This window comes from Ruditapes philippinarum, unplaced genomic scaffold, assembly GCF_026571515.1.
Source record: "Ruditapes philippinarum isolate M1 unplaced genomic scaffold, ASM2657151v2 ctg112_1_1_1_1, whole genome shotgun sequence".
Lineage (NCBI taxonomy): Eukaryota > Metazoa > Mollusca > Bivalvia > Venerida > Veneridae > Ruditapes > Ruditapes philippinarum.
Window position 1 is genome coordinate 166,832 of NW_026854897.1, and position 24,795 is coordinate 191,626.

The window sequence follows — 24,795 nt, forward strand, 5'->3', positions numbered from 1 at the left end:
AGCCTACTCTTATGAGTTTAGGTTTTTTCCCCGGCATACGTTATAGTTTGCTCGTGGCCGCGAAGCCTACTTTTTGCATAGCAATTAATAATGTAAGTTTGAATATAGAAATCAACTCTAGTTTCAATTTTAAAAGTTTTAGATGTAGATCTAACATGATTGTATACGTAGACTATCATGTAAAACGGTCATAGAATAGCGCTCATACGGTTTTATTTATAAAAGGAACTTGCGTTTTCCATTAACCCTTTCACTGCCATAGGGACGGCATATGCCGTCCCTTTTATTTTCGGCGTATTTGCCATATGGACGGCTTTTGCCGTTTCTATAATAATAATAATAATAATAATAATAATAATAATGATAATAATAATTATAATAATAATCATAATAAATATATAGATAATTATACCATCGACACTAATTATTATTATACTAGCAGATTTGGAAACATATATAATTATTATATTACTAATAACAAATAATAATAAAAAAAATTATATTAATTAATAATATAGTAATTTCTTAGAAAACCTTCAGGCAAATAGATGATCAATAAATAAATAACCCTCTGGCAGCGAAAGGGTTAAAGGTGACTGGCCAGAATCTACATGGCAATAAATTATTTACATGACTAATAATGTCCAATGAAAAACGATTTAATTTTAGAAATCTTCTGTTTATGACGTCACATAGAAACGAGGAGCAAAGTTTCGTTGGCGCCAACGACACGCAGCAGATATGTATACATCATGGAAGGTAATTTAAATTATATTTTGTTTAAGTATCTATTGATTTTCTAGAAAAGTGCATAATATTTTACACTGGCAAAAAGATGTATTCATTTAGGCAAATAAACAAAGATTCGACGCTTAACTAGTCGTAGAACTAGTGCATTTATTCACTTGCTCTTTTTCCATGATAAGCCTACTCCCTAGATGTATGTATCTTTAATATTTAACTTATTAAAATTTATCTGACTAATCAGGGAAAACTCCATTAATTGTTAATTGGTCGTTATGACAGAATTTCTACTTCTACTTCTTCCACATCATACTGCTTTAAGATCGATTACGAGCACTCTAAGCAGGTATACATTGTTTACATTTAAGAGACAGCTATAAGATACAAGGGAATCCGGGAACCAGTCCCTAGCTCTTATTGAATAGACCCCTTGGTTCTTTTACATGTCCAGTGTATAGCACTGATACATGCGAGGATTACCTGGATTTCTTACCAGTACACCTCTAGGTAGGTGGGAAAAACTGAAAGTGTCTCTGAAAAATCCCAAGGATGAAACCCAGGATCGAACCCGGGACCTCAGGTCCCGTGATAATCAATGGTTTAACCAACTGAGCTATCGCACCACCACTGACAAAAAGATGTATTCATTCATTGATTTTGGAAAGAGAGAATAAATTCAATATCACTATCATAATAGTTTTGATCTGACAAAATTGCCCTTATATAAATAGCCAATACTTGTTTTGTTGTGTTTTTTGTTGTTGTTTTTTTTTGTTGATATAAAAGTGAGTTTTTTATGGTGGTTTTTTTTTGTTTGTTTTTGTTTTGTTTTTGTTGTTGTTCTTTTTTTTTTTGGGGGGGGGGGGATATAGCATACATTTCAATTGCTTTAAGTTTACTTTGGGTGAATAAAGTACGTACAAAGTACTTTCCTTTATAAAGACAGAGAGTTATTGTACTTCTTCCCTTTGTCTAAATATTGACGGTCTGGATGTGCACAGCCTTAAATGATCCGATCTTTGCATCGAATAATTACGACATGGGTTCAAACCCCGTCTGGGGCAAGTCGTTGTTTCCTTGAGCAAGAAACTTTACACTCATTGCTCAGTACTGGTTCCAGGAACGGATTGGAAAGTGTGTCTATAAGCTCATAGCTTCCTACACAATCGAACTAAAATAAATCCGGCATATAAACCTTACAGTGGTTATGAACTCGACTTATATGATTAAGATATTTTTGATTGCTACAAATAGCACTTCTTCATTTTTCACTTGGAATATGAGTTTTTTTTTTAATTATTTGCTATAGAAGAAAATCTGAGGTTGATAAAAGCCGATGAATTTTGTTTATTATGATAAAAAGGAGTTGAATCTACATGTATATGGGAAGACATCTGACATAATACAATATTAAAATTTATTAAACAATTTTAAAGCTGCTTGCCTCTCCAGATGAGCCAAAATATTTCAAGAAAATCAAACTTGAGAACAAGGTTGTGCGATTAATGACTGATGTAGCAGTATTTTTCACCATATTTCTACTGCGTGACTAACGCAGGAAGGGCTATTTTTGCACCTTTTGGCCTCTTTTTTGGTATTTTTTCGTGGATTGTAATTAAGTACCCTTTGCAATGTGTAAATTACTTTCTTAGTTCACTTTACAATGTTTTAATTTTAAAATACATTCTTGAAAAAAATTAAGAAAATTAGCATAAATATTCATGTAAATTAGCAAGAATATGGTGGAAGCATGCTGCGTTACGTGTTGTTCTCTTGACAAATAATATTTTTTTATCATCCAACAGAGTAAACTACTTCTTTTTGAAATGCCAGAAAACCAAACAACTCTTACTAGAAATAGCAATGGAGGTACAGGAGAGGATTTCACTGTTGTCGAATCAGGGTCAAGTAAAAAGGTATCCCAGTTTGTACCGTATTGCTTTTCCTACCCTATACTTTCATTCTTAACTTTATAACTGTACAGTACTATATTATATCAATCACTTGTTTACTTTTCTTTATGAAATAATACTACTTTTCTCTTTCAAAAAGATGCACATAGCCAAATTAAGATATCACATATACTTTATGATATGATATTAAGTTTTATTGCTTACTTTTTGAAAACACTTGTTTTCAAACTTTGATTATTTTTTGTAACACAATTAATTAATAGTTAAATATGGCATTCCAAACTTTCAGACAGATAGAAGGAAAACAGACCGTAGCGATAAAGAAAGAAAAGTAAGTGAGGATATTTTGTTGACAGCCGAGGATCTTCTGCACGAGATTGATGACGCTATCAAACCTAAGATTAGTAAAGTGGAGTTCAGACCAAGTACTGTTCAGCTTGGAATTGAAAATGCAATGCACCGACATGACAGAGTTAAAATTACTAATGAGCCAGGAACAATTAAGAATTTAGGGAACAAAACACGCAAGGATACGTGTGTTAAAGCATTTGATAAATATGGGCTAATTAACATAGACGCAGTAGCAAAATGGGTTACCAGTTCAAATGTTGACATTGATTTGACAACAGCTACACAAAAAACCGATCATCCAGTTACGAAACAACAGAAAGAGAATGATAGCGTTTTAAAAAGTCTGACGTAGCTGTAAATGAAATACATGTAGATTAAATAATTGACGGTATTTCATCTAAAGATCTTTTGAAAGAAAACAGAAATTCAACATCAAAAATAGAAAATAATCCATCAGTTTTAAAACATGATCTCAGTTCATCTCATACCACCAGCATTCCGCATATGCCTGCAGAGTCATTTCCAAAAGATTTTAAACCATTGCAGTCAATTCGGTTACCTCCTATTAATATCGAAGAAGTGAAAGAAAAAGTCCCAAACAATACTGCCACAAATACCATAAGCAGTTCAGTCATATACACTAAACCAAATAATAATTTGATCTTAAAAGTCAGTGAAGTTCTAGAGTCTAAGGGAAATGCAAATGTATCTGAATGTCGAAAAGACTTAACATCTAACGGACTTGCAGCGGAGCGTCCACCGGAACCAGAATATGTACTTCCGGGTCAAGTGTCAGAAAATAGCTTTGGAAAGATCACAAGGGCAGTAAACGTTCGGAACATAGAACTCGACTATAGTGCGGCATCTGAACAAGAAAAAGATATTAAAGAGAATGACTGTGGATTTGTCAGATTTTTCAAGCGCTTTTGCTGTTGTAGTGTGAAGACAGACGACAATCAGGATCACGTAGAAGACCGCATGGACGCTGTTGCGGAGATAAGACGGAGTATTCCAAGAAAAATATGGTCTAGAGTTAAAACATATTTTAGGTTTTAAATTATTTATTGATTTAACAGGCATCAGAAAAAAGTTTGTATTTTGCAAGCAATTAAGTATAGATCAAATTGAATGAATCTGGTATAGTATATATACAACTTTCATAAGGAAGACAATTCAAAACATACACATGGGCTGTCTATATTAGAATGTCCTGCCAGATTGTATAACGAGTAAGGACCCTATTTATCTTTACATGATGGCCAGAAACATTGAACATATCTGAATTTACCAGCATTGAAACATCACTTGAATGAGTATGTCACTCATATTTCAAATATAATATTTTATTCACCAGGACAAAAGTTCAATATATAATATGTATTTTACAGTGTCAGTTCTGAAGAAGTTATCAGTATTGTTTTAGAATGGATTTCAATAGATCTTCCTTTCTACATGTAGAGTGAATAAGCCTAGTATGAACGGAGATGTAAAAACTCAAATTATTTTGGAATAGACTGCTATTGCAGTTTATTTTCATTATGTACATGTACTCGTATTTTTATTGTAAATAAAATATAAAAAAAAAGATTAAGATCTTATATTGTAACTTTTTTACGAGTATCGTAACATTTTATTATCCAAAAATATTTGCAAAATACAAGCTGGATTTTGTAATTGTGTCCATAACAGGTAGTTATATTTAGTTGTTTTCTTTCCAAGTTATACCTATAAAGTATAGGCTAAGTGGTTATTAATTTCACAAGTATCACATAACTTGGATTGGAAATATTTTGTTGAACAAAAAACCTCAAAGTTTTGGATTTTGATTTGATTGAATGTGATAGAAAGTCTTATTGATTTATAATCCATATTGCCTTACAAATGAATAACTAAAATAAACTACAAAAAATGGAACAATATTGATGATAGCAAAATTGCAGTTTGCCTTAGTTATAACATTTGACATAATTTTATAAGCAAAAACAAAAAATAATCTTAAATAACAATTTATCCGTTTCTATTTTATTGTCGGTGATTAGACGAGATCTGTCATCAGCCGACTGCTATATACTAAGTCCTATGTATTATGGTGTTTTCTGAAGACAAGCAATAGCTGCCAGCTCATTGGCAAACATCGCTTACTTATAAGTTAAGTCTTTCTTTGAGGAAACAGTCAAATGACGACAAGGTATGTCTGATAAAAAACTTCATGTATTTGGTTTTTGGTGCTCGACAGAGATTTTGTTACACATCCTCTCCATTAGTGCTGGGCTAAAACGACGGCATGTGGTATTTGAGGAAAACCGCTGCGGACGAGTCCAGCTCTGCACGTGTAGCTATTTTGCATCTTAATATCTTGAGGACATGCTGTTACGCATGCAGTCAGAATCGTTTTTGCTGATAAAAGGCATTGTGTTTCTTTTTTGGAAACATTAATTCACTCACACGAATATATATTTCCCATATATATTAGATAGGCCTTAGTAGAAGATCTACTCCTTCGTTTTGAATTTCGAACCATTCTTCAAAAATAGAATTAGATCTGGAATAAGATTGTACCTCTTATTTATTTTTATTTTGCTACACAACGATCGATATAGATCTATTTCATATTCAAATAAGATTCAGGGGTATGTATGACTGAAGGTCTATGTCTCTTGTACACTCACACCAGATCTATCAACGAAGCAGGGTTAGTCTTTAAAGTTTACGAAATAGGCAGCGCTTAAGCAGCTTCGTCCATAAACGAAGAGTTGTTTTGGAAATCACAAAATCCGGTGCATTGCCAGACAAATCCACTTATCGATATATATATGTTAAATAAGACCTCTGTATTGTCACGTAGTTCTGAAATAAGAAAGAAATTAATCCAACACGGTAAAACTGAAAATGTTTCAGGCTTGGTTTGATCGATATTGTTCATAGGGTGCAAGCTATCGCCCACACCCCATAGCACCGGCTAAATCTGAACAACATTTAAACATGAAAATGGTGTTATTTTTAGAAACATTCGAAGCGGCGGTCTATACTATGACACGTTCGTGTTATTCAATAAAAAGCAGCGTATTTGCCCAATGAAAATAAATACTTGTACAGTAGACGAGAAAACAATTAGAGGAAACTAAAATGGAATTTAAAAAATAGAAATAGAGAAAAACAAAATCCCTAACGAAACCCATCACGACAAAATTGAAAATATCGCAGGCTCGGTATTGAAAGCCTGTTCATGGACGGTATTGGTGATTGCAAGCTACCGATCACGCCCCCTAACACCGACTTAAGCAGAATTCAACAATTTCATATCTAGACAAGTCGTTATAAGGCAAGCAAATTGTCTTAACTGTGATTAGATCTATAGATACAGTACTGTTCTGTATTAAAGTAGAAATACTGAAACCGTCAAATAGAATAAGCTATTTTTAATATCACAAACACATGAATAATGTCATGCTGAACGACCTTTTAAGGATAATATCTGAGCTTTTTATTTTCTAGATATAATTATTGTACTGTAGATCTAGAGCTGGCGAAAACAATTGGAGATCTAATTGAAATTTAAAAAGTACTTACTAAAAAGGATAAATAAAATCTACTCAAATCTGTGACACATGCTTTTACACGGCGTCCATAGTACATAATACAAATACTGCATTTAGCACAGCGTAATAAATGACGTGATAATTTTATGTTTAGTTGAAAATCTATGCCAATGTTTTTTTTTATTGAACTTTATTTTTTAATGACACTTCACGGAATATGGCTCAAAAATAAAATTCATACATTAGTTTATGAATAGTTCATTAAATTATCCTTATGTAGTTGATCATTAGTAAGATATCGTCCGCTTGAAATCAACGTTTGAAAGAAGATAATCATAGATTACTGAATGAAGTAGAATATTTGCATATATAAGAACATAATTACTACGTTCATTCATGAAATCAGCGGTGAATTGAAGAACTATCGTGTATTTCCATAGAAAACGGTGCTTGATCTAAATAAAATATATAATCATACGATTTTAAATCATTACTGCATGAGCATTTTGTGAAAATAGGCGGTTTTTATTTATTTTTTAAGCCTCCTGTTACAAGTTCAGATTGCTATGAAACTATAAAAGATGCTTCAATATGTTTATCAAACTTGGCACACATGTTGACTGCACCATAGCCTTTGTAACGGCATGCTTAATCTTGCATTTCCTGTTACCATGACAACGAGGGGGACATCTTATTGCCAAAAAATCACTATTTCAAAGTGCTGCAACTTCTCAATGGATTGAGATAGAGTCGAAGACTTCAGCGTTGGTTACACGTTACTAGTACCTTCTGATCAACCTGATGCGAATTTTAGCCTCTCACAGGTCCAAAATCTTCTTGGCGATCATGAGTGGGGCTGCTGCACCCTTCAAACCCCAAAGCAGAAGGGGACACACCCCCCTCTGGCACCCCTGATGTGTCTTTCTGATAGGGGGTGGCGCCGAAAAAGTGATCACTTTTTTAAACAACATTTCTCTAACGAAAACAAGTGTTTGGGGCCTAAATAGGACATTTTTTCACTATTTGAGACCTTAAAATGTGGGGGGGTGGGGTAGAAAAGTGCGTTGTTTCGCGTGTATATAAGGTAAAGGGTTAGGGGGATGCGAAGCTATTACAGGGTGCGTATATAGATTTATAGCTCTACATACTTTGTTATTTAACTCAATCATTTCTTTGTTTTCTTTGAATTCCTTAAATTATCAGTTACAAATTATTTATTCTAACATATCATTTTAGTGATTAGCCTGTCCGTGCTTTGCCTTGTGCCCTGTCCTGTTTTTGTTTGGGGTCCTCCTGGGATCCTTGCCACTGGTTCTTGTTGCTGGGTCGTGTGGGGGTTGCTTTCATTGAACGCCGCCTTTCCTTGTTGATCTTGTTTATCATATTTTGACAGTTTTGTACATGGAAAGAGTCACAGCAAGGACGAACCTGTATGGATGCAAGGAAAACAAAAATGATAATTATGTTGGAATGAAAAAAAGGCCATTTTATATAAAATGCCATAGTTTTATTAAATGACATAAATCATGAACATAATAAAGTTTCCCGCAAAACATAATTATCTTGCAATACCACAAACACTTAAACTTGTAACAATTTTCTTAAATGTCGTGTTTTATAAAATAATCTTTAATGATATATAGAATGTGGGGGGGGGGGGGCATTAAAACTATATGAATTGTGTTAAATAGCAAAAGTTTCCTTGTCTAACATTTTTCAAATCTGAAAATAAAGGATAGATCTACTTTTCCCTCTTAATTTATTGTAATTTTAGTTACGTCAAAGTAATGTTTTAACGATATGCATCAACACGCAGACCTTCTTTATTCACTGGATCAGCTATGTAGCCTACTCTTATGAGCTTATTCATCGATGCATGATGTCTTTTCAATTGGTAAAGTATCTAGCTTTTTGCTAAATTTGATTTTTATATGTGAGTCTGACTAAGTAAACAGTTTTACATGTAATTACTATTCACAAAATTTCTTTTAAACAACCCTTTTTTAAACTTGTGTGTTCTAATTTCAAATGTACTTTTTCATTATCGCTTTACAGCGACTTAAGTGTTTTTTTATTTTGTTTAAACTTGGTCTTATCATGTACTTTATGTGTGTGTTTCACATAATGTTACGTTGACACACACTAGGTCACTGAACTAGCGGCGCGTCACCTCCGCTCAAATTGCGAACAAGAAATCGGTGCTACCCGGCCACTCTGTAACAAACACTTGGACTTATCTTAATTTTTAAATATTGAGTAAGTGTTGCATAAACATAATTTGGAGATTGATTTTTACATTTTATTAATTGGACTAACATTTTATTGTTATAAATTTGAGGACGTTTAAAGATGGCGAAGGGCGGACAAAGGCCGATATGTATTGCAATCACTGCAATTTCTTTGATTGCATTAGTTTTGCTAGTGCTTACAATATATTTTGCTGTTTCCAGACCAGACTGCGAAGGTAAGACATCCTTTTTTTATAACTGGCGATGTTTAATTTTCTTCAAACAATCAAAATACCAAAACCGAAAGTACAACCGGTAAATGTAGGGCGACGTCTTTCCTCTTGGCCTTCTAGAAAACACTGAGGTCCACATTGCCAAAACTGCCAGTGATATTTGAAAATAAAAATCTATTTAGATATTTCCGATTTTCAATCCGTTTCTTGAAATGGCCTTACAATTTCTTTCGTATTAAATGCACAATCAAAATAATGGAAATGATTGTTGTTAATTCGTTGCGGTATGTACATTGGCCAGTAGCTAGTTCCACCGCTTGTGTCAATTTGGTACCCTTTGTTTCTTTTATGGCAAAATACGGCCAGCGTGGCAAATAGTGCCCAAAATTATCTGTGAGTGGAAAAGTGGTTACATATCTTTTATTCAACATAAAATTATATACATACAATTTATAGTCCTACAATTCAGATACTGTGTGGTGTGAAGTGTTATAAATTACAGTAAATTAGCCGAGAAGTATTGTTGACAAGTATAACAAGGTTACGATATATTAAAATGAGCCAAATTCTAATCATAACTGAACGCCAAAATTGGGGTTTTAAAGGTAAATAAAAAAATGGTTCCATCAGAAAAAGAACAATCTCCATACACGGCAGACGCTATGACCAAAAACTTGTGTCAGGTCGACATACTTTTTGTACGATATGATGAAATATTCATCAAATGCATGCATCAATGGTTTCAACATGATATATTACACAAATATGACACTAAAAACGACAGTGTCAATAATGTTCAACAACTGTTTAATACTGAAAATAAAAATAATGAATAATAAGTATGCCTCCCTCTCAATGGGTATTTGGGTATTTTGCATAATTTTGTGATGCAGTTCTTTAAAATAACGATATATCTTTTAAAATATTGAACATCAACTGGTGCGTTCTTTTGATCAATCAATGTCTTTGTATTACACATTAGATATAAAAATGTGAACAGTCAAGTTAACCTGATCTGAAGATGTATGTCAAAACCATGATATTATCAAAGTAGGTCTTGGTGTCCTATTTCTTATTGATGGTCATAGTTAATCAAACGTACATTGTAGAAAATGTTCAAATAGCTGATTTAATAGTACTAGTAATGCCACACATTTGGTCACATTTTAGCCAGAGTTAGATAGTCGAACATAGAACTTGATTAATAAACAAACATAAAAACTTATGATACAAGAAGTAGTACTCGTATATATTGTGATAAACCTTATATGAAGTATAGTATTGTTTAGATTTTAGTATTTTTACAATTATCATAAAAACTGTTGAAAAAATACTAAGAATAAACAAGAAATCTTATTTTTTTCTTTTCAAATTCACATCTATACTAATGTCTTTCATATACATGTTTTATGCAAAGGTTTGATCCTTCGATCCGCTAAATATATAAGAAATGGACTTATCCATCTTTCAATCTGGACAATTAATCGTTTTAGGGAATTTTTTTTTCAAAATATGTACGTGCGACTTTTGCAGATCTTGATCAGACCACACGGCATCGATGTGCCCACTGATCTTGGTTAGCACTGGTCACATGCCGCTAGCATGCTAAAGGATAAGGTTGTTACAATTCTATGAAATGTTTCATTTATCAGTTATGCATATACCTTAAGACAACTCATTGTTCTTTTTATGTTTGGCGTTATGATACCCTGAATAATAGCTACCTCACTTATTAAAAAAGAAGTTAATGCAAGGCTAAGAAAGGTCAACTAAATTGAAGAGAATTTGATATTTTGAGAATACATTTTAACTAAAATACTTACATAATAAAATTAATAATAATAAAAGGTAACTGTAGAGTTAATACTAGTGCACTACGTGGAAGGTATAAAGATATGAGCCGCGTCATGACAACACCAACATAGTGCGTTTGCGACCAGCATGGATCCAGACCAGCCTGCGCATCCGCGCAGTCTGATCAGGATCCATGCAATTCGCTTACAAACCCTAATACAAGTAGAGAAACTGATAGCGAACAACATGGATCATGATCAGACTGCGCGGATGCGCAGGCTTGTCTGGATCCATGCTGGTCGCAAACCCATTATGTTGGTTTTGTCATGACGCGGCTCATATTTTTATATCAATGTCATCTGTCCATATCCAACAATATCATCCACGTGTATCATGTATTTTCATTGCTGTGTTATTTTATGTTCTTTTTTTTACTCCATAAACTTTTTATTAATCTAACCAAATAACCTTATCAAAGGTGAAATATTAGATAGAAAGTTACCCAGCATACTTGATATAATTGTGTTCAACATAATCATTTTAACAAACATTCTATCGTGAAAAAAATATTGTAATTTATTATATACTTTTAAATGAAATATTGAGAAATATTGATGAAATAAAATGCGTATTTTCATTTTCCGTATTTTCACTGTAAAAATTTATTTTTCACTGCAGTGAAACATATTTTCCGTATTTTCACTGGTGTCTTGTCGGACTACTTTCTTTTAAATTCTGCCAGTACTCAAAATTTAAGAGAAAGTCTTTCACATTTTAATGTCCAGAAAGAGAAAAATGTATATAATAAACAGAAAATTCAAGTTTTTTCTATAAATACATGATTTATTTTCATCTTGTGGCATGAAAATTACCATATTTCACTCGTGGCTACCGCCTCTCATAAAATATTTATTTTCATACCACTCGCTGAAAATTAATCATGTATTTATAGAAAAAACTTGAATATCCTCTATATATTATTAATAACAGACATAAACAGACGAGGTAACTAAAAACGCAGCATAATTTTTAAAAACCTTTTTCTTTCTCATATAAAACATGTGCTACAGTATTCCTATGACCAGATGTTGCACAGAGAAACAAGCATTTAATAGCTTTCCCTACTCATCCTTATAGCTACTGAAGGATATCGATAAAATAGGCATAAGAAACAAATATTTAGGTCGTTGTGACGCTTAACCTTGGCGAGAACTTTTGCATTCTTTGGACTTTATCGAGCGTCTTTCTACATTGATTTAGTTATTATTATTTCAATATAATTTATATTTTGTATTCTAGATACGCCTATTATGCCTATAAGTAAGGAATTCTACGCCAAAACGGGTGACGGGAAGGATATTTCAATGTAAGTAATCGATTAATTAATACATGTATATTTCTGATTGTGTACATATTTTTGTATATACATGTACATGACTGTATTTACCAATGCAGGGGCGGTAATAGGATTTTGTTTTAGGGGCGTACATTCAATATTTGTTGCAATTGTAGTTAATTGTTTGACATAGAATTAAACGATATAATAGAGACGTGGATTTATATTGTCGCTTGTTACAGTAATGTACAGAATGCACCGTTATTGACCGTATAGGATAAAGCTAGAAAAATTATTTGTTTCTTGCTCGGTTAGGGTATATATATTGATTGCGCTTATTTAACTTTTAATTCTATTCTTATTAATTTTTAAATTCATGTTTTAGTTCGAACTCGGTATCTTTTACTTAGTCACTGTTATAATAATGGTAATCAATGTATTTTGGAAAATAAATTGAGAAAATAAAATATATATACTCAGTGGAAAAAAAAGAAAAACAAAGAAAAGAAAAAACAACAACATTAATGAGAATTTTAAAGTGTCTGAAAAGCTTCCGTTTTCAAAACTATAAAATGCATTTTAACTGTCCTTTTTTCGTATGTGTTATCTTTTATACACAAGAAAAAACAAATCTTGCTGATACAGTTAATCTAAAATTACAGATTCTCCTTGAAGAATGACAAAGTTGAGGTGAGGATAATTGACTACGGAGGAATCATCACGAATATTTTTGCACCGGACAAGGACGGGATACCAGAAGACATCGTGCTTGGTTTTGACGCATTTAAAGGTATCTTCACATATGAGCCGCGTCATGACAAAACCAACATAGTGCGTTTGCGACCAGCATGGATCCAGACCAGCCTGCGCATCCGCGCAGTCTGATCAGGATCCATGCTGTTCGATATCAGTTTCTCTACTTGTAAAAGGGTTGGTGAGAGAACAGCATGGATCCTGATCAGTGCGCAGACTGGTCTGGATCCATACTGGTCGCAAACACACATATTGAATGAGTGTACAGTAGGTTCAATACTGAATTGATTAAATGAGTTTTATAAAATTATATTATTCGAGCCTTTTCGACGAATTCAAAAAAATTCAGTAATGAACGTACACGAATTGGATATTCTATTTATCACAAACTCAAAATAAAGATTGTTTTAAGTGCAAAAGAACGCTCCTATAGTATAACGCTAGCACTTAGCGCGTCTTTGCACTACGTTTGTATAACAAAAATGACGTCACGTCAAAATATATGCACGGCCGTGCAATACTATTTTGATGGAGCCGATAAATCGGCACGGGTATGTGGTAAATATGATTAATTTATTAATAGTTCTAAATAAAAATGTTTTCAACATAAATATAATTTTTATGTAGACAGGGTAGAAGAAAACGTTGTGATGGTGCATTTATCTTATTTTGTTATTTATTTTATTGGACACATAAATAGGTCACTTGGTCTAGCATTATGTAAATGTTACTTTTACCGGTTAATCAATGTATTAACCAATTTATATTATAATTAAATTGTACGTGAATTTGAATTTAAAATGGTTACATATTCACATTTACGTGCCATTTAAATTTATTATTGGGCATCTTGATAATTATATTTGATTTCAAATTGTTTTATTGTAATTTCTCCCACAGTGTAAGAATTCTTACATAAAAATTGATAAATTAAAACAAAAACAACAACAACAAACCTCAATAGGATATGTCATATAACACTGTTCTTGATATCAATTAAGATAAAACCAAAACATTCGATATTGAAATTTTAAATATGATTATCTTAACGTTACATCTTTTTGGACCAGCACTATTATTTATAACTAATTTGAGGCAATTCAATTTCTTGCTTAATGTCTAAAATGGATAATCTTGTTTTGTTTAAAATTTGGGAATATATTGTTAACTTGAGGGATAAGTTTTGTATCAGAGTATTAAAATTAAGCATCCAATATATAAAGAGCCTGGTCAGTCTGTACGGGTTTGATTTTATACTGAAGACAAATGTCTTAAATATTGTTTGTAAATATCAAACTGGCTTCAATAGAAGTCTTTTCATTTTACTTGAGAGGAGAAACGTTTTAAATTTCAAGTCATAGTACTCCTATATTGTTTTTGTCGTGGGTTTTAGACTCCAGGTAGCATTTGACTAATACATTGCCACTGTTTTTTTTTGTAGCTAGATTGTCACTGTTGTAGCTAGATTGCCACTGTTGTAGCTACATTGCCACTGTTGAGGTTACATTGCCACTGTTGTAGCTATATTGCCACTGTTGTAGCTACATTGCCACTGTTGTAGCTACATTGCCACTGTTTGTAGCTACATTGCCAGTAGCTACATTGCCACTGTTGTAGCTACATTGCCACTGTTGTAGCTACATTGCCACTGTTGTAGCTATATTGCCACTGTTGTAGCTACATTGCCACTGTTGTAGCTACATTGCCACTGTTGTAGCTACATTGCCAGTAGCTACATTGCCACTGTTGTAGCTACATTGCCACTGTTGTAGCTAAAGAGACTTCAGCGAACAGATTTAATTAATAATATACTGCTATTTACTGTCGCACAGCGTCAAAATAAAAGCGACATATAAAGTAATGGAAGCCAGAACTACCGCTGTTGTAATTAATATAAAATAGCCCTTGTTCCTTTCAGTAGAAACCATAATATAAAAGATAATGACAAATGTTGTTTTCTTTGTTTTTCAGACGGCTATGACAAAAATCCTCCATATCTTGGAGCTCTAATCGGTCGCTATGCCAACCGTATTGCCAAAGGTCATTTCACATTGGATGGGGTCACATACAACCTTACTGTCAACAATGGTCCAAACGCCCTTCATGGTGGCACAAGAGGTTTTGACAAGGTATTGAATAAAATTACAAAAAAATCTGTAATTCATGTACACATTGGGTTTGCTGATTTTAGATTGCAATATTTTAAAATTATAAAAAATCTATTTGAACATAATCTGAAATCTTTCAATTGCAAAAAGAAACATTTTCTGGTTCGTGGTTGCAGTCGGTCGGTGAAGCAAAATCTGTCTTTTGGAGTTGATACAAAACTTCTGTGGCAATTCTACTTGACTAAATTTAGGAATCTTTCAGGAGAATTATACTTGTCAATTGTAATAGAATTATTATACAAAGATTTTTGAAAATGACTAAAATAGTATCTAAAATTTACGTGTAAAACGAAAACCTCTTTCGTACATTTGTTTTCCGAAACAAAGTATTTTCCGTATTAAATAATGACAAAGATTCCATTGAAATCTTATAACAATGAACATACACGTCATAGTTTTAAACTGTCCTGAAAATAACATTTTATTTGTAATTTTAAGCTTTTCTGAAGAAAGGCAAATATAATTGCACTAGCATTCTATTTATAGCGTCTGTGGACTTCAAGCATTCAAGGAAATCGACTTGTCCTTCAGTATACAAGTTTAGACGGTGAAGAGCACTATCCCGGGGAGGTCAAGGTCACGGTCACTTATCAATTAACCGACCAAAACGAGCTGATTATCAATTATAATGCTACGACAAAGAAGAAAACAGTCATTAATTTAACAAACCATGCATATTTTAATCTGGCTGGGCATGTAAGTATTGTGTTTCCAATTGTCATATCGTCCATATCAGACATGTATTTTTAAAATCGTATTGAACTATCGTGTTAAGAAAATTCATATTAAGCATAACGGCCTCGCAAAAAATTTAAACAAAAACAACAACACCTTAAATGTTTTCTGGAATGCGTTAACAAACAAATATATATTTATTTATAAATTTAAGGACTTCTAAGTCCAAACATTCAGTATTAGGGTGAATGTTGAAATATTGTGGACCTCCAATTGATTTGAATGATTTTTATTTTAGGCAGAATCGGACAATAAATTTTATAGTTAATTAAATAAAAATAAAGTTCAACAAGTGAGCAATCTGTATTTTGGTTACTATATACATTTTGTATGATTTCCACAGGCAGCTGGAAGTTTGGACGGACACACAGTTCGTTTAGCGGCCGAAACATATACCCCAGTCGATAACACTTCAATTCCAACAGGTAAATAATACAACATAAACATAATTTTCATGCTGTTATTATGTATTACAAATCTGAAAATGATTCTAAATTTTCAAAAAATGAATACTGAATCAAATTAATACATACTGATTTTGAAATTTCGAGTTGAGTTGTTTAAAAGTAAATTACTATAAACTGAGAAGTTGTCAAACATCAAAGAAATAATGCAAGAGCACAACAGTTATAAAACAAACATAAATTACATTCAAACGTCATTTGTCTTATATGAAGAAGAAAAAAAATGAGCAAAATGAGCCGCGTCATGACAAAACCAACATAGTGCGTTTGCGACCAGCATGGATCCAGACCATGATCAGGATGTTAGATTATTTGTTATGCTAGCATGTTTGTTTATGTAAGCATATTTATTTATGTAAGCATATGTGTGATGTTAGCATATTTGTTCATGTTAGCATATTTGATACCCAGTGCTTATTTTTTTTCCACATTTTATTTTCAGGGGTGATTGAAAGTGTAACAGGGACAATGTTCGACCTGACATCAGAAACGAACCTGGTCGATCGTATACGCAATGTACCAGGGGGTATCGGGTTCGATCACAATTTTGTCTTTGAGAAACCAGGCTGGGATAAGCATGCTGCCATGTGGGTTATTCTTGTATACTCTAGTGTAAAGTTTCCCTTACTGAAATCACTACATTACTATCATGTGTGCGATGACGATATAATGATGATGATGATGATTAATTATTATTATTATGATTATTATTATTATTATTATTGTTAGTATTATTATCATACTAAAAGCAATTACAAATGTTTTGAGGGCGACAAATTTCTACTTTGTATGTATGAGGGAGTAATACCGCAAGTTTAGAAGGCCACACTTAAAAATAAGATATATAATTGCTTTTTTGACGATGTTATATCTTCATGTGTTAACATCTTTAAGTAAATAAAGATTTTATTATTATTATTCTAATTATTATAAAGTATATCATACAAAAGTCGGTGATTCTACCTATAGATGACCATTCGTGCCTGAAGTAATAAACTGAATGCCATCTCAACATTGTCCTCCACCGGTTAAAGATAATATAATGATAATAAATTCTAACAAAATTTGTATATATAAATGTGTATGTATTAAGATATAGATACAGGCACTATGTCATACTAATGAAATATCTAACAGTTTATTATTTGTCTAGGTTACGTCACTCGCCTAGTGGACGTCAGATAGACATGTACACAACAGAACCAGGAGTTCAGTTCTACACTGCATTTTATTTGAATGAAACTAAAGCGAAGGGCGGAGCAACTTATGGCAAGTGGGGTGCTTTCTGCCTGGAGGCACAACATTATCCGGATAGTCCAAACCAGGTACGAAAATAATAACCATTTGGAAAACAATATAACAAAAATCAATCCTTTCATAAACTATAACACATGGTAGATTGGCGTCTTTTTTGATTCCACTGAAATTATTTATTTATTTTACTTTTTATAAGCAGAAAATACTTTTGAAAATTGAAATCTCAATGTTTATTCCATGAAAAATTATCTGGGCTTGATAGGAAATAAGTCCTTACAATTTTACATTTATCACTTTAAAGTGTGCTTCCATTGACTAACCACTACCAGTGTCAAATAAGAAATCTGGATCAAAACCTCCGTCGTACTTGGACCCATAATCCCCAGGTTGAGACACCGATACTTTAACCAATGGATCACACTTACACTTGGCGACTTCCTTCTTAAAACTTTTCACCATTTTACAAACAAACCCCATGTGCTTGAAATTATATTTTTCCTAACTGCGCAAAATGATTGTTAACGGCTATGCCTAAAATCACCATATGAGCCGCGTCATGACAAAACCAACATTATGGGTTTGCGACCAGCATGGATCCAGACCAGCCTGCGCATCCGCGCAGTTTGATCAGGATCCATGCTGTTCGCTTACAAATCCTATAACAAGAAGAGAAACGGATAGCGAACAGCATGGATCCTGATCAGACTGCGCGGATGCGCAGGCTGGTCTGGATCCATGCTGGTCGCAAACCCATTATGTTGGTTTTGTCATGGCGCGGCTCAATTATTACTATTTTGGTTTTAATCCTTATTTACACTGCTGAATATCTTAAACGGACTTGTCCAACTTGCATATCTGTTAGTGTCTATTATCAATTTTGAGAATATGAAAGCCAACAGTAAAAAGCTTGTACAGACTACACAGATGTGGAGGCTGTACAGGCTCGTTACTGGTCGGAAAGGCTAGTTGATTTCGGTTCCAGCACATTAATGGTTTAACAATCATTGATCTAATATTTACAATTTTATTTTCAGCCTTCATTTCCTACAACTGTTCTTAGTCCCGGTGAAACCTACAGGCAGACGACAAAATATGTGTTCAGTGTTGCCAACACTTAATGTGTACTGAAAAATTGTCTATAACTGTCTCTAATTTTCATATACATTTGCATCTATGCATAATTTCATAATTTACATTTGAACATTTCTTGTGCTATCATACACATATACATTGTACATCGAATTTTGGTATCTACAGATTAGTTTTACGCAAATATGGCGCAAATATTTGAATTTGTTTAAATTGAATTGAATTGAATTGAATTATGTGCTATTTTTAAAAATGTTGATGTGATGTTTGTTGATCAAATGTTGTATTTATGAAATGTTGTAAAGCAGGGAATCCGGTATATTGTGGGTATGTTTACATATCATGGAATTGTTATGTTTCTTATTTAGCATAACAAATTTAGAAATACAATTGTACAAAAGATAATAAAAAATTTTACAAAAAAATCGAGAGACTTGTTGATAAATGTCTATGATACTTTTAGTGAATAGAGGATATTGAATGAGTGTAAGTTCAAAACTAAATTTATTGCACGAGTTGAATAAAATTATATTATGCGAGCCTCTGGCGAGCATAATATTATTTTATTCAACGAGTGCTATAAATTCGGTAATGAACTTACACGAATTTAATATTCTATTTATCACATACCAAAAATAAAGACCGTTTTTAAAAAAGTGAAATAAGAGTCATTTTTCATTGACGCGCCTATAGTATAACGCTAACATTTAGCGCGTCTTTACACTATGTTTGTATAACGCTAATGACGTCACGTCAAAATATATGCACGGCCGTGCAATACCATATTTACAGAGTCGCAAAATCGGCACGGGTATGTGATAAAAATGATTATTTTGTTAATGATGATGTAGATCTAGTCGGTAATGAGTGTGTTGTTGTGAGTAAAACATGAATGTTATTAATAATTATGTTAGTGTTAATTATAATTAAGAACCAAAAAGGAAGCGACCGCGCGCTAGGGAGCGGCCGTTGGTTCTTAATTGTCAAATTGTTCACTTAATTACTTAGTGTTCATTGGTCGGCATATCATGTTGAACACCAATCAATGGTAAAGTTGTCAATGATGATACATGTACTGTTATTAATGTTGAAGATGACACTACAGTACAGTCGATGATGTTGTGACCAAGCTTTTTATTACAATAGCAGCCTATGACACTGATGATGTCGATCTTAAAATTTTGATAATGGACCTTAATTAAAAGTGATTATATTGATTATAGGAATTGGTCTCAATATTGCTTTCGAAAGTGAAATTAAAAAAAAACAACAACGCCTAAGACAATTCATCGTATTAGTCTTGCAGTATAGTTAAACTGAATCATTTGTACTGTTGTTAAAAGAAAAATTTCCACACGATAATGAATTCATACGTAACACAACGTCCAAATGCCAAGTAAAGGCAAGAGGTTATTACAGGTTACCAATACTTGTTTTCTTTCGCCGAAACAAATTTGAATGAAAAAAAGAAGAAAAATTAGCTTTCCCACCCCCACCCCCACCAATATACGGACCAGTAAAATAAGTACATTAATCAGTTGTACGGACACGTCCACGTTTTGCGTTCGGACACTCGCTCGTTCACTTATCGTCATGAAGTGACTTCGTTTAAGATAATGTTATCTTTGATACTTCAACATTACTGTTATCTCACCTATAACATTGACTGCTTAAATAATACATTGTCTGTGTGCGTTAAATTCATTTTTAAATATTAACTAAATCGCGATATCTTACCCATTGGTGCAGCAAGTATGCCAATTTCCAAGGAATTTTACGATAAGACGAGCGATGGACACTACATTTCAATGTAAGTACAAGTGTGCTTCTTTTCATTTTGTGGTACAGTTAGTTCAAGGTCGTAGATATATGTGTTCATATGCAAGACCATATGTAGGGGACTTTATCGAAACAGTATACGCTAGTAAGTTTTAGCTCCATATTGCAAATGGTCATTTTAAACACTTTAAATACTGTCAGGCCTATTGGCGGACCTGTTGCCTTGCCTATTTTATTAGTATTATTATATAGAGCAATTCTCGTGCAGTCTGACTTTGCTTTACATTGTTAGCTAAACAGTTTTTGACTTTTTGATCTTTCAGCTATTTGATATTGAAACAGCACAGAGTAACAATGGCAAGTTGAAATTTCACACCAAGTCAAGCCCTTAACTTTAAACTTAACTAGGTTTTGACATGATCAGTGTGAGCTGGAATAAATAAAAAGTACCAAAAGGTTTACAAATATCCGAGTTCAACTGCAAACATCATTCTTCCTTCCCAGCGATATTTTGCAGCCAGAACTATACATATAACGTGATCCTTGATAAATAAAATGGTATAGTTCTTTCAGACGTTATAAAAAGAAGAGTTCATTTTTCATATAGGAAATAACATGCATCTTTATTTTCTTTAAACCCTAGAAATAAATATTACTTTTTCTGAATAAAGGGCAACTCTGTGTTTTATAATGGTTTAATAATTGATTAAGAGCATGTTAGAGATGCTCATCAGTAAGCAACAGAAAACAATTGTCATATAAGCACGAAACGTGAACAAAATGATACAGTAGAAACCCTACTAAAGAACTCCCAGGAATAAAGACCACTCCTCCATTAAGCTCTATTAAGACCATTAAAAAAACAACAACAAAAAACATGGAATGTTCTGGTCTTCATGTCAATGGTAACATGATCCACAATTAGGACGACCCCGCTTATCCACTGTTAAGACCGTCACTTTAATTTAACTAATAACCAATATGTAATATATTGGAAATGAGGAATGTTTCGGGAAACAGTAACAGAACACCAAAATTTTTAAAAGCTTTTAAAAAACTAAAAATCACAGAACATTAATTTTTGGGTTTTAATAAGCCTTCAAGAGTTGTCTTGATGAACTTTCAGTTATAGTCTTACAAATGGTAGTATGAAAGTGAAGATCATTGATTATGGCGGAATCATCACAAACATCTTTGTTCCTGACAAGGATGGTAAAATGGAGGATATAGCTCTCGGTTTTGACACGTACAAGGGTAAGTATTTAGATTATTTTCGATAAGTTTGATAGATCTAACCTACACATTCAGCTTTAAAAGGCTATCTTTTTGCAAGGTCTAAAGATACAATAAACAACAGCCTTATGTACAAAAGCTATAAATACATATATATGTATATATCAGCTCTAAAAGTTGATAAGCATATACATTGTATATTCCACTTTTAGATGTGTTTTTTTTTTCAAAATAATTTAGTTAATTTCATTTTGAAATGATAAAAAGATAACAAAAACGTCTAAAGGTTTTTATTGATTGCATTTATATTTTGACACATTTTAGTACATTTATTTAGTGTGCAAATAAATAAGAACTCTGTTAAAGTCTTCAAGTGACACTTTTATGTTGGTGCCATATTTAAATAACATGTACACTCTTCTGTGGATGACAGAAAAGTACATAGATTTAAACAATTTTGAGTAAATTTATAAATTCGCAGATGGTTATGATACAAGAAATCGTTATTTTGGAGCTCTGGTCGGTCGCTATGCCAACCGTATTGCCAAAGGACAGTTTACTTTAGACGGAGTTACACATCAGCTTGCTGTCAACAATGGTCCAAACGCTTTACATGGTGGAATAAACGGCTTTGATAAGGTAAAAGAAGTTCAAAAGTTCAACCTTGGTGTAACTATATGTGCATGCTATCAATCTGCACTTCCGCTGCCATAAGCAGACTGTTTGTATATCTGAACTTCGCTCATGTGAATACAAAGAGTAGGATTGCATTAGTAAACCGTCGACAAAAAAGGGAACATTCTTTCAAATTATTCTCTCGTTTATTTACTCAATGTCAGTTATCACATTAACACAACGGTGTCAAGTTAACAGACTAGTTCTATATGACTTAACGCATGTCGGCTACAATTTCCTTACACATATACGCATTTATGGATGCGCATTTGTGACTATTTAACAGGTTAAAATGTTCACGTTCAAACAAACAAGTTTATAAGTTTCAACTTCTAAAAATGAAATTATCCTTGTATGAATAAACGAGCTGAAAAAAATCTTTATGTGCATTGAATAGATGTACATGTATATACATTAATTTTATAATGCTCGTTTCAGCGTTTGTGGGCATCTAGTATAGAAGGAAACAAACTCGTTCTAAAGTACACTAGTGCAGACGGCGAGGAGAACTATCCTGGAGAGGTCAAGGTCACCGTAACGTATCAGCTGACAGACCAGAATGAACTTATTCTTGACTACACAGCCACAACGAACAAGAAAACAATTATCAACCTTACAAATCATTCTTACTTCAATCTAGCAGGACATGTGAGTTACTTGAAAGTTTTCATCCATAATTGACAAATGAATACTGTTTACTCAAACTATGATAACTTAACTGATCTAGCGTTACTTTTCATTTGTAAGTTTTGCAAATGTGTTGTGACTAACATGGCTTTTTTTACAAAAAAATATTTTCAGGCAGCTGGTACTTTGGATGGACATTTTGTACGTTTAGCAGCCGACAAATTCACACCAGTAGATGATACAAGTATACCAACTGGTATGTATTACTTCTCGGCTCATATTCAGACCGGTGCTTCTTTCGCTTTTTTAACAGCACCTTACATGTATTTACGTTCACTTATACAAACACGACAAAACAAAAACCACCCAACCGTGTGAATTCCTGAACGGGTTTAATAAAACCAGAACAGGGATAATTATGTGATAAAAAGTTCGCTTTTTGGGCACTGTTATCAATTAATTGCGCCATGGCATCGTCACACTCCAGTCATAGTATGCAATAGGTCATTTATTAGTTTTGTGCCAAGCAATCATGTTTAAAAGTATATTTTTTTCTTCTTTTCACTAACTTGAAGTCCCCCTTTTTTGCCTTTATTGCCTTAAACATAAAGGGCATACAAATATTACTATTACAGGTGCGATTGACGACGTCAATGGAACCATGTTTGATCTAACATCGGAAACAAACGTGGTTACAAGGTTGCCAAACGTACCGGGAGATAAAGGCTTTGATCATAATTTCGTTTTGGGCAAGCCTGGGTGGGACAAACATGCTGCCAGGTAAATAAGACTAGATTTCTAGACAATTACATATATATCTGTTTCAATTAATTTCATGATAAATTCAGACGATTTGTCTCGGAACATTTCTAATCTAATGACAAAAACAAATACATGTAGTGTGTATATCAATCGTTCTGTTTGAAATCTGTTTCATTTTACATAACATCTGCTAAAAATAACATTATCAACATTTTTTAAGATTACGTCATACTCCTAGTGGACGCCAGATAGACATGTACACAACAGAGCCAGGTTTCCAGTTTTATACTGGCTATTACCTGGGAATTGACAATGCCAAAGGTGGCGCTAATTACCGGAAATGGAGCGCATTCTGTCTAGAAGCACAACATTACCCTGATAGTCCAAACCAGGTAAACATTGCTATTTGTTCTTTTTTAACGCTATGCAATAAGAACAACATTGTAAACTTTTAATGTTATTTAAAATGACAATAGAGTAGTTTGCCTACCCATTTAAGAGCATGTTACCATGTTTCTATAATATGGAAACCTAATGTTTTTGAATAGATCTGAACGCGCGTAATTTTGTCAAAATTTACAACAAAAAAAAGAAGATTTTTTTTAAGGTTTTGGGAGCATTTGCATGTTGATAGTTTAAAATTTTAATTTTTAAGAAATTCAAAAGTAGTGCGGCAAAATATCATTTAACAGTATGGTGGCAAAACATGTCACGAAAATAAACGCCCAGGACTACGTTTTGGCTTTGCACTAAACACATTTTAGAACATAATATTTTATATAATTATGAAACCATTTATTATATGTGTATATGTGTATAAACCGATTGCGTTTCCTTTTCAGCCTTCATTTCCTTCCACAGTCCTGAGTCCCGGAGAAACGTACAGACAGACAACCAAATATGTATTCAGTATTGCTGAAAGTTAAAATGTTATTTGTATAATGTTGAAGTTCAAGACTTCGGCTTTTCACATCTTAGGACAAACGATAAAACGGGAACACTTCGTCAATTGTTTTCTTTTTTATTGAATTTGTACACGTTTTCGCATATAATTTGATATTCAAAGAGCGGAATACAAAGAATACATAAAATATATGAAGGAATAGTACATTGTA

General features: G+C 33.0%; 3 protein-coding genes across 4 annotated transcripts; all 3 read left to right on the top strand.

Annotated features, from left to right (window-relative positions):
- The first annotated feature begins 698 nt into the window (after nucleotides 1–698).
- On the top strand, nucleotides 699–3,360 carry LOC132741448 (uncharacterized). Its single transcript, XM_060729606.1, has 3 exons — nucleotides 699–759; nucleotides 2,550–2,660; nucleotides 2,947–3,360. The coding sequence occupies exons 1-3, from the start codon at nucleotides 742–744 to the stop codon at nucleotides 3,358–3,360; spliced, it is 543 nt and encodes a 180-aa protein (XP_060585589.1). The 5' UTR covers nucleotides 699–741.
- Nucleotides 3,361–8,626: 5,266 nt separating this feature from the next.
- On the top strand, nucleotides 8,627–19,023 carry LOC132741457 (galactose mutarotase-like). 2 transcript variants are annotated; one of them, XM_060729621.1, is made up of 9 exons: nucleotides 8,627–9,011; nucleotides 12,102–12,168; nucleotides 12,801–12,928; nucleotides 14,863–15,020; nucleotides 15,546–15,755; nucleotides 16,138–16,219; nucleotides 16,701–16,845; nucleotides 17,412–17,583; nucleotides 18,550–19,023. In XM_060729621.1, the coding sequence occupies exons 1-9, from the start codon at nucleotides 8,897–8,899 to the stop codon at nucleotides 18,631–18,633; spliced, it is 1,161 nt and encodes a 386-aa protein (XP_060585604.1). In that variant the 5' UTR covers nucleotides 8,627–8,896; the 3' UTR covers nucleotides 18,634–19,023. The 2 variants fall into 2 exon arrangements, with proteins under 2 accessions (XP_060585604.1, XP_060585605.1); XM_060729622.1 differs by having other exon boundaries at nucleotides 8,632–8,803.
- A 1,227-nt stretch (nucleotides 19,024–20,250) lies between these two features.
- LOC132741459 (galactose mutarotase-like) lies at nucleotides 20,251–24,683 on the top strand. The gene is made up of 8 exons (XM_060729625.1): nucleotides 20,251–20,414; nucleotides 21,510–21,637; nucleotides 22,098–22,255; nucleotides 22,730–22,939; nucleotides 23,093–23,174; nucleotides 23,554–23,698; nucleotides 23,901–24,072; nucleotides 24,523–24,683. Exons 1-8 carry the CDS (start codon nucleotides 20,359–20,361, stop codon nucleotides 24,604–24,606), a joined length of 1,035 nt encoding a protein of 344 aa, XP_060585608.1. The 5' UTR covers nucleotides 20,251–20,358; the 3' UTR covers nucleotides 24,607–24,683.
- Nucleotides 24,684–24,795: the final 112 nt, after the last annotated feature.

What these genes read in the sequence shown, in the direction of transcription:
- LOC132741457 (XM_060729621.1), top strand. Translation starts at nt 8,897, where the DNA reads ATGGCGAAGGGCGGACAAAGGCCGATATGTATTGCAATCACTGCAATT. An exon ending in TGGTTTTGACGCATTTAAAG is followed by an intron (nt 12,929 to 14,862) that starts GTATCTTCACAT and finishes TTTGTTTTTCAG; the next exon opens with ACGGCTATGACAAAAATCCT. An exon ending in GCACAAGAGGTTTTGACAAG is followed by an intron (nt 15,021 to 15,545) that starts GTATTGAATAAA and finishes TTCTATTTATAG; the next exon opens with CGTCTGTGGACTTCAAGCAT.
- LOC132741459 (XM_060729625.1), top strand. Translation starts at nt 20,359, where the DNA reads ATGCCAATTTCCAAGGAATTTTACGATAAGACGAGCGATGGACACTAC. An exon ending in TGATACAAGTATACCAACTG is followed by an intron (nt 23,175 to 23,553) that starts GTATGTATTACT and finishes TTACTATTACAG; the next exon opens with GTGCGATTGACGACGTCAAT. An exon ending in TGGGACAAACATGCTGCCAG is followed by an intron (nt 23,699 to 23,900) that starts GTAAATAAGACT and finishes ACATTTTTTAAG; the next exon opens with ATTACGTCATACTCCTAGTG.
- LOC132741448 (XM_060729606.1), top strand. An exon ending in AATCAGGGTCAAGTAAAAAG is followed by an intron (nt 2,661 to 2,946) that starts GTATCCCAGTTT and finishes CCAAACTTTCAG; the next exon opens with ACAGATAGAAGGAAAACAGA.